At 38.8% G+C, this 11,284-nt stretch overlaps 1 protein-coding gene across 8 annotated transcripts in view; it reads right to left on the minus strand.

Annotated features, from left to right (window-relative positions):
* Window positions 1–11,284, minus strand: part of MBD5 (methyl-CpG binding domain protein 5) — a 290,901-nt gene that overhangs the window by 19,306 nt on the left and 260,311 nt on the right. For 6 of the 8 annotated variants that reach the window (XM_019480375.2, XM_019480376.2, XM_019480374.2 and 3 more), the window contains one exon: window positions 3,109–3,221. In XM_019480375.2, coding sequence (XP_019335920.1) covers window positions 3,109–3,221 — 113 coding nt within the window. The remainder of the gene's footprint in view (window positions 1–3,108; window positions 3,222–11,284) is intronic. The other 2 variants (XM_059727393.1, XM_059727395.1) reach the window with 1 other exon arrangement.

Below are 11,284 nucleotides of genomic sequence, written 5' to 3' on the forward strand. Positions count from 1 at the left end.
GAAATAGTACTGGTTGTATAAAGAGGTTGATAGAAAAATGTGGAGGAGTCAGGGTCACTGTGAATGTAGGACTCCAAAAATCAGTGAATACCAGGATTAAGGTTACCTAATATGCACTCCCTAATATGTAGCCATTGCAACAGTTTTACATTTCAGAATCGCACTGGTTTTTCTTTTTACAGAACTCCTACCTCATTCAGCACACAGGAGAGCCCGTAAGAGGCTGAGTAGTGAATCAAGGCTGAGTAGTGAAGGACCCATTAACTTTAGGATCCTTACGTCAGCTGTTGTAAATGTTGGAAAACGGACATGGATCAAGGCCAATAAACTGTAGGAAGAGGAATGACTGTTTTGTGGTTACTGAAGGTGAGTGTGAACCTGGGCAGCTGGATTCCACATTGATCTGTGCCATATAGAGATCGATCCTCTGTGGTGCTAGTCATATTTCTTAGCCATACTTTTCACATGTAGTTTCTAACCATGTGTTCTTCATTTTCTGGGTGCCTATCCTGAAACCCTGAGGTCTGATTTACAGAACTGTGAACCACTCACAACTGAAACAGAAGTCAACCGAAGCTGTAGCGTCTCAGACCGGATGCCCAAAATTATCAGATACTTTTGACCTTGACTTTTTTGTGCCTCAGTTCTTCATCTAAAAAATGACGCTCTCTGGGTACTATGAAAAGGAAGAAATTCATCTTTCTGAAGTAGTAAGATACTATAGTGATGACTACCACAGAAATATCCATGAAAAATCTAAGAATTCTTGCCTTGTTTTTCTATCATGGTTTGAAGAGTGTGCAGCAAAAGAGAACAAGGCCAGCTGCTGAATGATAAGGATATAGTAAAATACTGCCTTGCTACTCATTAAGCAAGCATTAAATGAGGCATGGATCCCATGAAAAAATGAGGATGTAATGTAGACTATTGTGATCAGGGTTGACAACTCAAGACATTTTTTTTTTTAAATCAATAATCTGCGAACATTTTACTGACAACCAAACTTTTCTACTGACATATGTTTTATATAATGTGAATGTAACCTTTCCAGCCCTGGACATCAGTAATAAGAGCTGGGTTCAAAATTGGGGTTTAACACCAACTTTCTAAACTTTAGAAGAGAGCGTCCATTACAGGCAGGTGGTGGTCAACAAAACACAGCAGCAGCACGTGGCTGGGGGTGGAAGGAATTAGAGGGCTACAGAGGCTCCGGTAGGCCACAAAGCCCCGGCAGAAAGCTTTCTGCAGGGCACCAAGATACATTCCCATTTGGACACAAGGTGGTGCTGCTCTGCAATGCCTGCCCATTAACACTTGTATCCAGCCTTATTTCAATAATGGACCTTCAATCAAGTTCACAGTTGCTTTGTTTCATGTGTGTTTTTTTTTTGTTTTTTTTATACAGACGGTTCAAATTTTATGGACTTTACAGACAAGAGTTTTTAGCCTTTTTTAATGGACTGCTCATAAGTTTATGGATAGTTGGCAACCCTGATTGTTAAGCATGCGAATAAGGGGGCTGAATGAAAAATGCACATCCAATTTTTTCCATTTTTTTTTGACTGCTCATCTCTGCACCCTCAATATTGTCCTTCTAACAATATTTTTGCGCCTATTACATATAACTATAAATTAAAGCACTGACAATAATACAATGGATTGCAGTAATGTAAATGGAAAGGTGGTCTGTTGAGTCATGGTGGTTACAAGAATTATGAATTTAAATTACCTGATACTTTTATGACCGAAGTGTCACAGAAGAATTTTTTACTTTTGATATTATCCACCATTTGTACTTTATTAACACTGGGCCAGATTCAGCAGTTTATGTCATTAAACGCTCATTAAATTTCAGTTCAAAGGTAGGACTGTAGCTATATTCTGATACAGGTACAAATGCTAAATCAGGAGAGAGGACCTTTACTTCAATTTTACAATTCACTTCAGACTTGCAAAAATCTTTTCATAGAATCATTCACTCCACTTACAAATTTTCTTCAGGGACAACAGCAAATAACTGTAATGTTGCCAATGGCACTTTTATGTTCTCAGCTTGCAATCACACAAAACCCCACTGAGATGCTCTCCAGGAGCATCTCTCCAGGATGATGGCGAAGATTCCATTGTCTCACTGGAATCAAGAATAATTTTCTGAAATATCACATGGCAAGTAAAAAGAACATAAAAAGCCTAGACCTTAAAGGTGTTAAGAACAAAATATAATTTGATTCCTTTAAGGTTGTGTTGATTGTTTTGCATGAAAGTACTTTTAAGTCAGGAGTATTCCTGGTCACATTCAAGCTCATAGATTTTTTTACTGTAACACCAAGTAGAACACAGCATACTAGAACACTGCCAATCACTGTACAATTTTTATGGAAAAGTGTAACAGCAATGGTAAACACTACTGAATTTATCTGAAATAATCCCTTTTGTACCACTATGATATTAAAGGTAGAAAAAAGAACTGTGTTTGGTCCTAAGGACTGTGGAATAATTCCTTATCTAAGAACTTCCACAAAAGTCTAGCTTCATCTCTGCAGCACTGAGGTGCTCCACTGGAATAATGTTTATTAGACAGTGCAATCCAGACCTCTTTCATCAGACTGCAGGAAAAACAATACTGCAGTGTGCACTGTTTCTTTTTCTTCCTCTTTTCCCCACATATACTGACAGAGATATACAGTAAAATGACAAACAAATTATCTTGAAATAAACACATTATGGCAATTAGATCCTGCTACTATGTTTCAGCCCTTTTTACTTTGTAAGAAAATCTAACCTTAATTATCACGTGTTCTGCTACACCACAGATTAAGGGATATCAGAAGCCTACTTTTTCTGATCAGAAAGATATTTGCTGTTATCTGCTGTGTATATATTTATCTCTATATATCTATAGATATATATATATAGCTATAGAGAGAGAGACAAATATCTATCTGTCTGTCTATCTGTCTATCTATCCTCTGTTTTAATAACTAAAGACCAAATCCAAGTAAACTCCCAGTGATGTCAAAGGTGCTTCTAGGAGTGAAGTAAGTTTCTTGAGAGGCAAGACGATTTCAAAATTTCAATTAATCTGTAAATGAAGAAGCATCTGCTTACTTTCTGTTCCTTTTCCTGGCTCGGCTGTAGGCTTCCAGACCTTCTGTTAGTGTCTTCAACTTCTCTGGCTCCACCTGAGTGAAGGTATGAACACCAAACCACATTACCCAGACCTGCAATTATTAAACACTGCTTTAACTTTACTGGTGGACATGCAGATGTTTAGTTTGTGGAACCTAATTTTCACTGCTTCCATTAAAAAACAAACAAACAAACAAACAAACAAACTATTCTCCACTACAGGAAGAAGAGCAAGATTTTTAAAATGTGTCAGTATGTTCAGACTAATAGCATTAACATGCAAAAAGTAAAAACATGACACACATGAAAAGATAATTTAGGACTAAAATAAAATTATCATTTGAAAAAAGCTACTACTTTTTTCTCCCTTTGGGATAAACAATATGAATACTGTTATGAAAAATCTCATAGTCCTTGTCTGCATGCAGATTTCATTCCTATGAAAGTTAGATGTGCTACATAAAAATATTTTCTCTATTGTCTATTATGTACAATACAGTATTTTTGGTATACGTTAAAAGCTGTACATTACCACAAATGCCTTTACTATGTCTGATTTTAAATTAAAGTCCTTAAGGCACCAATTCAGCAACGCAATTAAGCACATGCTCAAATTAACTCCTGAAGAGCAAATCATTTCAACATGTGCTTAAGTCCTTTTTAAGTTAAAAGAACTTAAGAACACTGCTGGAAAGGCAGGTTTTGCTGAATCATGTCATTGCCAGTTAAAGAAACATACTGGGCCAAAAGCCAGATGCAGTTATGAACAACACTCAAAGTCAACTGCATTTACATATGCATAAATCTGTTACAGATATCATAAATGGACCACTATGTGGATCCCAGGAATTACTGATGAGGATGATGGAAAGAACTACAGTTTCACATAGAGGTTCACATTTTCAAACTTGAGCAAAACATTAACCATCTAAACTTTACGTGATTTTGATTAGATTTGATTTTATAAACAGAGCAAGGCTAAAACAGATAATTTCAAAAAACAGAACAGAATAAATTTCTTATTAGTTTTGTTCCACTTTTTTTAATTTTTATCTCTGAAAACCTAACAAAAGTCTGTGTAGTTTGTTGATAACTATAAGTTGATTTTTTAACTTTGCAGAGCAAATTCAATCATTAAATAGAAAATTACTGATTATTGCTATGATTAATCCTGAAAAAATGTTTTGAAAATGTAATATCTCTCAAAACCTAAATTATTTGTGTTACTAAAATTAAATTCACAATGATTTTCAGAGGTGATAAGTTAATGTTAATGCATGCTGCAAGTATTTAGAACCTATGAAAATAAGGCTAAACACCATACATTTTAGTTCAAGTATAACTTTTTAAAAAATGTTACGAATCTTATAATGAAATATACAGTTACGGCAAATAACCATTACTACTAAGAACTGTCCTGGGGAAGGGGCCAATGAATCCTATTTTCATGTGGTAGACTAAATTATGACACAAACTGTACTTGGACATCAGGAAATACTACAACTATAAAACCCTCAAGTCTTAGTTTAAAACAGCAAATATTCCCAAATAATTTCTCTCACAATCTAACTTCATGATGGTATAAATGCATAAATAAGGACACAGAAATTACCCATGTTAAACAAGACAATTAGCAAACCAGTCACTTGAAACAGAAACAAATTATCCTAGCAATGTTACTGCACAATGAATAAAAGACTTCTACTGATCACAGAAAAATTTCAGCTTCACCAAAGAGGTGAACTTAAAAGTACCATATTAAAAGTGCTAATGGAAGCAATGTTACTATCTATGTAGTTAGTTACCTGCAGCTAGAATTAATCACTTCAATCTTCATTTACTATTACAGGATATTTGAAGAGTGTGGTTTTAAAATAAAATGTATTTTTCAATTTTAAACAATTAAATGGCAACACTGTAATTTGTCTGATCCTTTAACTTTAAAACTTTACCAACTGACAGAAAAATGAATACATTATTTGTACACCAGGCATACTTCACAATTAAGTATATGTAACTTTTTGAGAACTTAGGTCTTCTAATATAATTTTAGGATATTTTAATGGTAGACTATTTGTTTTTAATAAGAACGAATATTGTGTTTGGCTGAATATGTACTGAAATTGTAATAGGAGTTATATTAAATAGCAAAAAACAAAACAAAACACACAAACCCAAAAAAACCCTTAATATTCAAATTTCTTGATGTTAGAAGTAATAATGAAAAATCTATTTTCATTTACTTTTTCAAAGAACAATTAATATTAAACAGGTAACACAATATGTCATTAAATGCAAAGCCATGTTTAGTAGGGAAAGAAACTTAATGGTATCATGCACCATCCACTGAAATATCCATTTACAATAAATTAGTAAAATTTGTGAACTATGAGGCTAATGTTCAGAAGCACTGAGAAGCAATATTTACTGACTTCAAAGAAAACTGTGAGAGCTCCGCCTCTGAAAAACCAGGTCTTAATCTCCTATCTATGGAAAAGAATTTATGAAGACTTGATAACAATCAGATGTGTTTATGCTTTTATGATATTCTAAACTGAATTGCCAACAAAGGTCCAATACAGTGGCATTATAAAACTTAGCACCAAGAGAAACCAAATAGTCTGATTACAGTATTATCTTGCATACTACATGCCCCCAGCTAAGACACTCACCCTGTTTTTAGAAGACAGTATACAGAAAAAAGAGATTTGTTTAGACTTGTGGCCAAGAGCTGAATGCATGCAGCAGCTCACTCACCCTCAGCCAGCTCAATGGCTGTTTCAGGTAACAGTGGCACCAGCTTTTGGCTGCTCAGCCAAATATTCAGACATCACTGCTCCTACAGGATGCATCTGGTAAATAGCGGTAAGACTTTTTACATAGTTTTGGCTGAAGTTTAATATTTCCAACCTGGGATGGATCTGGCCACACTATCAATAAATAGAATAGTTGCTGCTCAGCCAAAAAGTATTGCCAATTCAGCAGCAGCTGCGAGAAAGTTAAAACTGGACTCCACCCCTGCTGCTTGTTGGCCCTGAAAAAAGCAGCATCTATTTTGGCAGCTGTTATAAACACAGCATCTCCATGCTTCTATTCCAGTGAAGAAAATCAGTTTTCCTACTTAAGACATGCACCCCAATTTTGGAGGGATCATTTTGGGGAAAAAAGGTGTGGTGGTATTTAAGCAAATATGGTAAGACACTGAAAGTAATCTTCAATTTTTAACCACCAAGCAGGACCAAGCTGACTATTATCATGGCCCCATGCAGGGACAGCTGGAGAATTACTTAAATTTTGAAACACCGTTGCATCTCTCTTTATGCCACCTCACAGATGATCTGTTCCATCCCAAACAACTATGTTGTTGATGATATTCTGGACAGATCAAACTCAGGTTGAAAATATTAAATTTCAACCAAAACCCTAGAAACAAGTCCCATGATTGTTAACAGCATGCATTCTATAGGAACAGCAACATCTGAAATGCCAATCTAAATTTCTTCAAGCCAGTAACATTTGGCTGGTTTGTTTACAACTTTTCCAAAAGGTGAAGAAAGGGGGATTGTTCTGCATTCTTACAGATTTTAAATCTTCCCAGCTGTTTTGTTCTTACCTTCCTGCTCTCAAAATCATCATTACTGCTTAGATCTAGAAAAGATTTTCTTTGATATTATTCACTGCCACTCTTGTTTAATAGTTTAGTAAAAAGCACTCTCTTCCACTACTGGTTGTATGTGTTCCTTCACTCTTGCACCAAGCTTTAGTGGGTTTGAGACAAAGGAGAAAAAAAAGAATGAAACTTCTCAAGTTTTACTATTAGCAATAGCCTACCTGGGCTGGTAGTTTAAGCTCCTTTCTTCCTTTTAAAATAACCCCCCCCCCTCAAAAACCTAGATAACCTAAGTAAGCCATAATGACCTACTAATGTATCAACACAGTCCTTCCCTGATTTTTCCTTTGGAAGATTTTGGTGCTACCACTGCACTTCCTTTAATATTTACCTCATATGACAAACAGCTCAAAACTAAGTATTCAGTACCAAACCAAAATCTTGAGGTCAATACTACTTCCCTTTGAAGGGAAGGAAGAATATTAATAAAAAAAGATTCCAGTGGCTGTATAAATAGAAACAAGAGATGAAAAAACCCTAATACTCCATGTAAACTCCTTTGAAAGTGTCAAATTTTTGTGAAACTGTAATAAAACCAAAGAAGCACTTGCTATGTTATAGACAATATACAATGTGTAACAGAACCCTGCAGCACAGCGAACTGATGCCATAGGCAAGGGAAAGAAGTTATGCATAAACTGGCTTAAGTGATCGAAAATTGGTTTAAACCTGTACCAGAACCGAAGTTCAAGTGTACATAAACCACTTTCAAAATGGTCAAAACCAGTTTAAGATGAACCTGGCTGGATATAGTATCAGACTTAAGTGATTTAGGTCAAACTGGTTTATGGAAATTCTGTCCCAGGCCCCTTCCTGGCTGAAGTTAACTCACCGTCTCCCATCAGTCCAGGGTGCCGTGCAGGCTTGGGCTGTGCCATCTGCTCCAGTGGAGCAGGGACTGCCTTTGCCCCTCTGCTCCTTGACCTGCTTCCTGCCTGCGTCTATCAGCCCATAGGGGTGGGGGAGGGGGACAGAGGAATGGACCCCCAGACCCTCTAGCCAGGGTCTAAACACCATGTGAGGGGAGGAAAAGCCTCTGTGGTGGGGGCTTTTCGACCCTCGGCAGCCCTTCCCCCTCCCCCTTCCAAGCTGCTGATTGGTTCAGTGGCTGCCACAGGAGGGAGGGAGAAGAGGTCCTCCAGGCTGGGTGCCTGCCCCTGCAGCCCAGCAAGGGCCTCCAAGCCCAGGGCAGCCCCAGGGAGCCGAGGGGAATGCGTCCCCTCCCAAAGCCCAGGGCTGCTTGCCTCAGGCCCTGCGAGTCTCAGGCAGCCTCAGGGAGCGGAGGGAAATTCTCCCGCTCCTCTGCAGCTGGTTTTGCCTATGCTGCTGTGAGTCTGTGGCAAAACTAGTGCAGGGGATTTCCCTCCACACCCTGAGGCTGCTCAGGGCTATCCCTGAGAGTTGCAGGGGCTGAGGCAAGCAGCTGTGGGGTTTGGGAGGGAAAGAACTGCTCTCAGCTCCCTGGGGCTGCCCCAGGCTGTGGGACCTTGTGCTGGGGGGGGGGGAAGCCCTTCAAGGCATGGGCTTCTTGGTGCCCCTATGCTGGGATGCATGAGCCAGCACCCAGCCAGGAGGACTCCTTTTTTCTCCCTCCCGTGGCAGCGCCTGAAGTGATCAGCAGCTGGGAAGGGGGAGGTGGGAATTCCCCTCCGCTCCCCAGGGCTGCCTGGGCTGCAGGGAACCTCCTGGGGGGGCTCCCCCAGAGCGAGCCAGCACCCGGACAGGGGGCTCTTTAACCCCCTGTTGGGGGGACACTTGGATGAGTTGGCAATAGCCAGTAGGGCTGTGCGAAACAGCTGTTTCAATTTGGTTTTGGATTTGGCTGTTTTGGAGGACAGTGATTCGTTTCAGTGTTTCAGATCACCGTCCTGTTTAATTTTGGCTGAATCTGTTTCAAATGGGCTGCAAGCTTTGCACAGCCCTACTGCCCAGCCAGGCTGGGCTTGGGGCCCCAGCAGGGAGCAGGATGGGGCTGTGGGTGGCTCGTGTGGGGGAGGGGGAGGGCCACTGCCCTCCATGCAGGCAAGGAGACCCCCGTGCAGATCTTTGATCCCTGTCATGCCGGGTCGTGGGGCAGAGAAGCAGCACAGAGTGGTGAGCAAGCCTGCTGGTCCCTGCCACGCGACTCGGCTCTGCAGGGAGCAGAGATCTGCACGGAGCAGAGATCTGCACTGGGGATCTCCTCGCCACTGCTGCCCACGCTGCCCCAGATCTCTGCTCTCTGTGGACCAGCAGTGCCTGGCCCCGCAACCTGGTTCTGCAGAGAGCAGAGGTCCACGCTGGGGTCTTCCAAAACATTTTGGGTGCCTTGTTTCATTTTGGAGATGTTTCGGAGCTTTCCGTTTCAATTCGGATTCAGTGTTTCAGGCACCGAAATGGCTCGAAACAGCTCTAAAATGAAATGGCTGCTGAAATTTTGCACAGCTCTACTAGCCAGCAGGCTGGGAGATGTGCTCTATCACTCCCTGCCTACTGGCCTGGGTCAGTGCAGGCCTCCTCCTACCTTTCCCAATTGAATGTCAGTTCGGTTGGTTTTTGGTTCAACCTTTCCAATTTAGAAGAAGTTGCCTAGATTGAATTCATTCTGCCTCGGGCTTTTTGACTGTCTGTACTTAGTCATAGTGTGGGATACTTAACCTTTCAAAATTATAAATACTTCAAAGGCTTCTTAAGTTAGTTCCCGGAACAACAGCAATTTCAAAATTATGAACAGGGAACTACATTAAGAATTCCACCCTCTTGGGATTTCTTGGGACCCTCAGTTTCTGAAGATCTTACACAATGCAAGGTGAGTTGACTTTCTCTGGCTTCACACAAAACTACCATATTTAAGAAATGTAGCTGTGCAGAAGCCTACAGAAATATTGGCTAAACAGGCATATAGATGCATGAGGGTTACAATTATAAATATGAGAGTTCTCCATGTTCAACTACAACATAAACAGTAAGTATGCCATTTTTAACTCCTCCCTTCTATCTTTCATGTTGCCCTGGCTTCCCACTATTCTGTCTCAAACTCTATCCTTATAATAGTTAATCACTCCATCTTTCTGTTTGGGAAAAGTTAAATTAGACAATATATTTCTGAAAGTGGAGGGACTTTTAATTGCAAAGCTGTTCAGTTACCACAGCGCTTCCTGATGCAATGTCTCTCTTGCTGAGGACATCAGTTGCTTCCACAGCGTCCTGAGAGCAACAAAATATTTACTTCTATATTAACAATTTGGAAGGCAATCAGAAATATATACAACTTTCATTACATTTGTGCACCAGCATATATTCAATGTCATGCCAATTAATGTGATATTGTGCTAGAAATATTACAATTTGCACCAGAAAACACAAAACAAAAGCAATAAGACCTATTTCAAAACCAAATTAAGGGCTTGGTAGATAAAATTTAGCTTACAAACTCAACAGTTGTTAAGGAATGCAAATAAGATTTTTTGATATTTGTGAAGGGTATACAGTTTCATTTGTTAAAATTATTAAATCACTCCTATGAAATGTATTCATTTTGTAACTTTCCAAATAAATATTTGGAACTGATGACACATGGCATTTTAAGAAACGCATTACATTTTTAGTTCAGAGAGGTGTTGTCTGACAGCAGAATCATGATACAAAATACCATACTCTTGTCTTCATTTTACATGGGTTTCCTCCTTTTTTTTGGTTTGCTGTTCTGCAGCAGGAAGCAGATGCTCATATTTAAAAATTAAGGCCTAAATTTTAAAAAGTGACTAGTAATTTTGGAATTTAACCTTGCAACTGAAAAAAAATTCTTATTCATGGAAATGTTATTAAACCAAGTTGATTAAAAGGCATCTTCTGGTTCAGAAAAAGTTGCATGCACACCTTTAAATAGAGATAATGAACAAACAGAGAACAGAGATAATGAACAAACCACCTGAACAAGCAGATTAATGCTCTGTCAAATTCTGCTTGAAACCATTCTAGCCCAAATACATTACCTTGGATAATTTACAGCACAGTTTCATAACATAGTTATACTGGACTGTCTGAGGGGAAAAATCCAATCAAGTTTTATCATAGAAATCCTACTAGCAGTAGCATTAATTAACAAGTAAATATAATTGTTCACTGTGTCTAAATACACTAAGTGAAGCAGGGAGATGGAAGAAAGATTTTTTATATGAAGAGAAGAAACCATCCAAAATGTATAGTTTCTTCCAGGCTTTTTATAAATACTACCATTTTGGATGGATTCCTTTCTTTCTTTAAGAAATTATTGATCCTCCAGCTAGGTTTTGCCTTCAGTTTACTTAAAAAAAATAGCTCTATTACTTGCTGAACATTCTTTTAAAAACATTTCATTATGTATTTAATGTATGAAATACTTTTGTATTTATGAGGACTCAGAAAAAACTGTTCTACAAATAATCGAAAATAAGGATTGAAATAATTTCATTAATAAAATAAACTGATCACTCCTGGTAAGGACGGCTTCAGTGAATTTCCTGC

Source organism: Alligator mississippiensis, chromosome 4 (genome assembly GCF_030867095.1).
Source record: "Alligator mississippiensis isolate rAllMis1 chromosome 4, rAllMis1, whole genome shotgun sequence".
Taxonomy (NCBI): domain Eukaryota; kingdom Metazoa; phylum Chordata; order Crocodylia; family Alligatoridae; genus Alligator; species Alligator mississippiensis.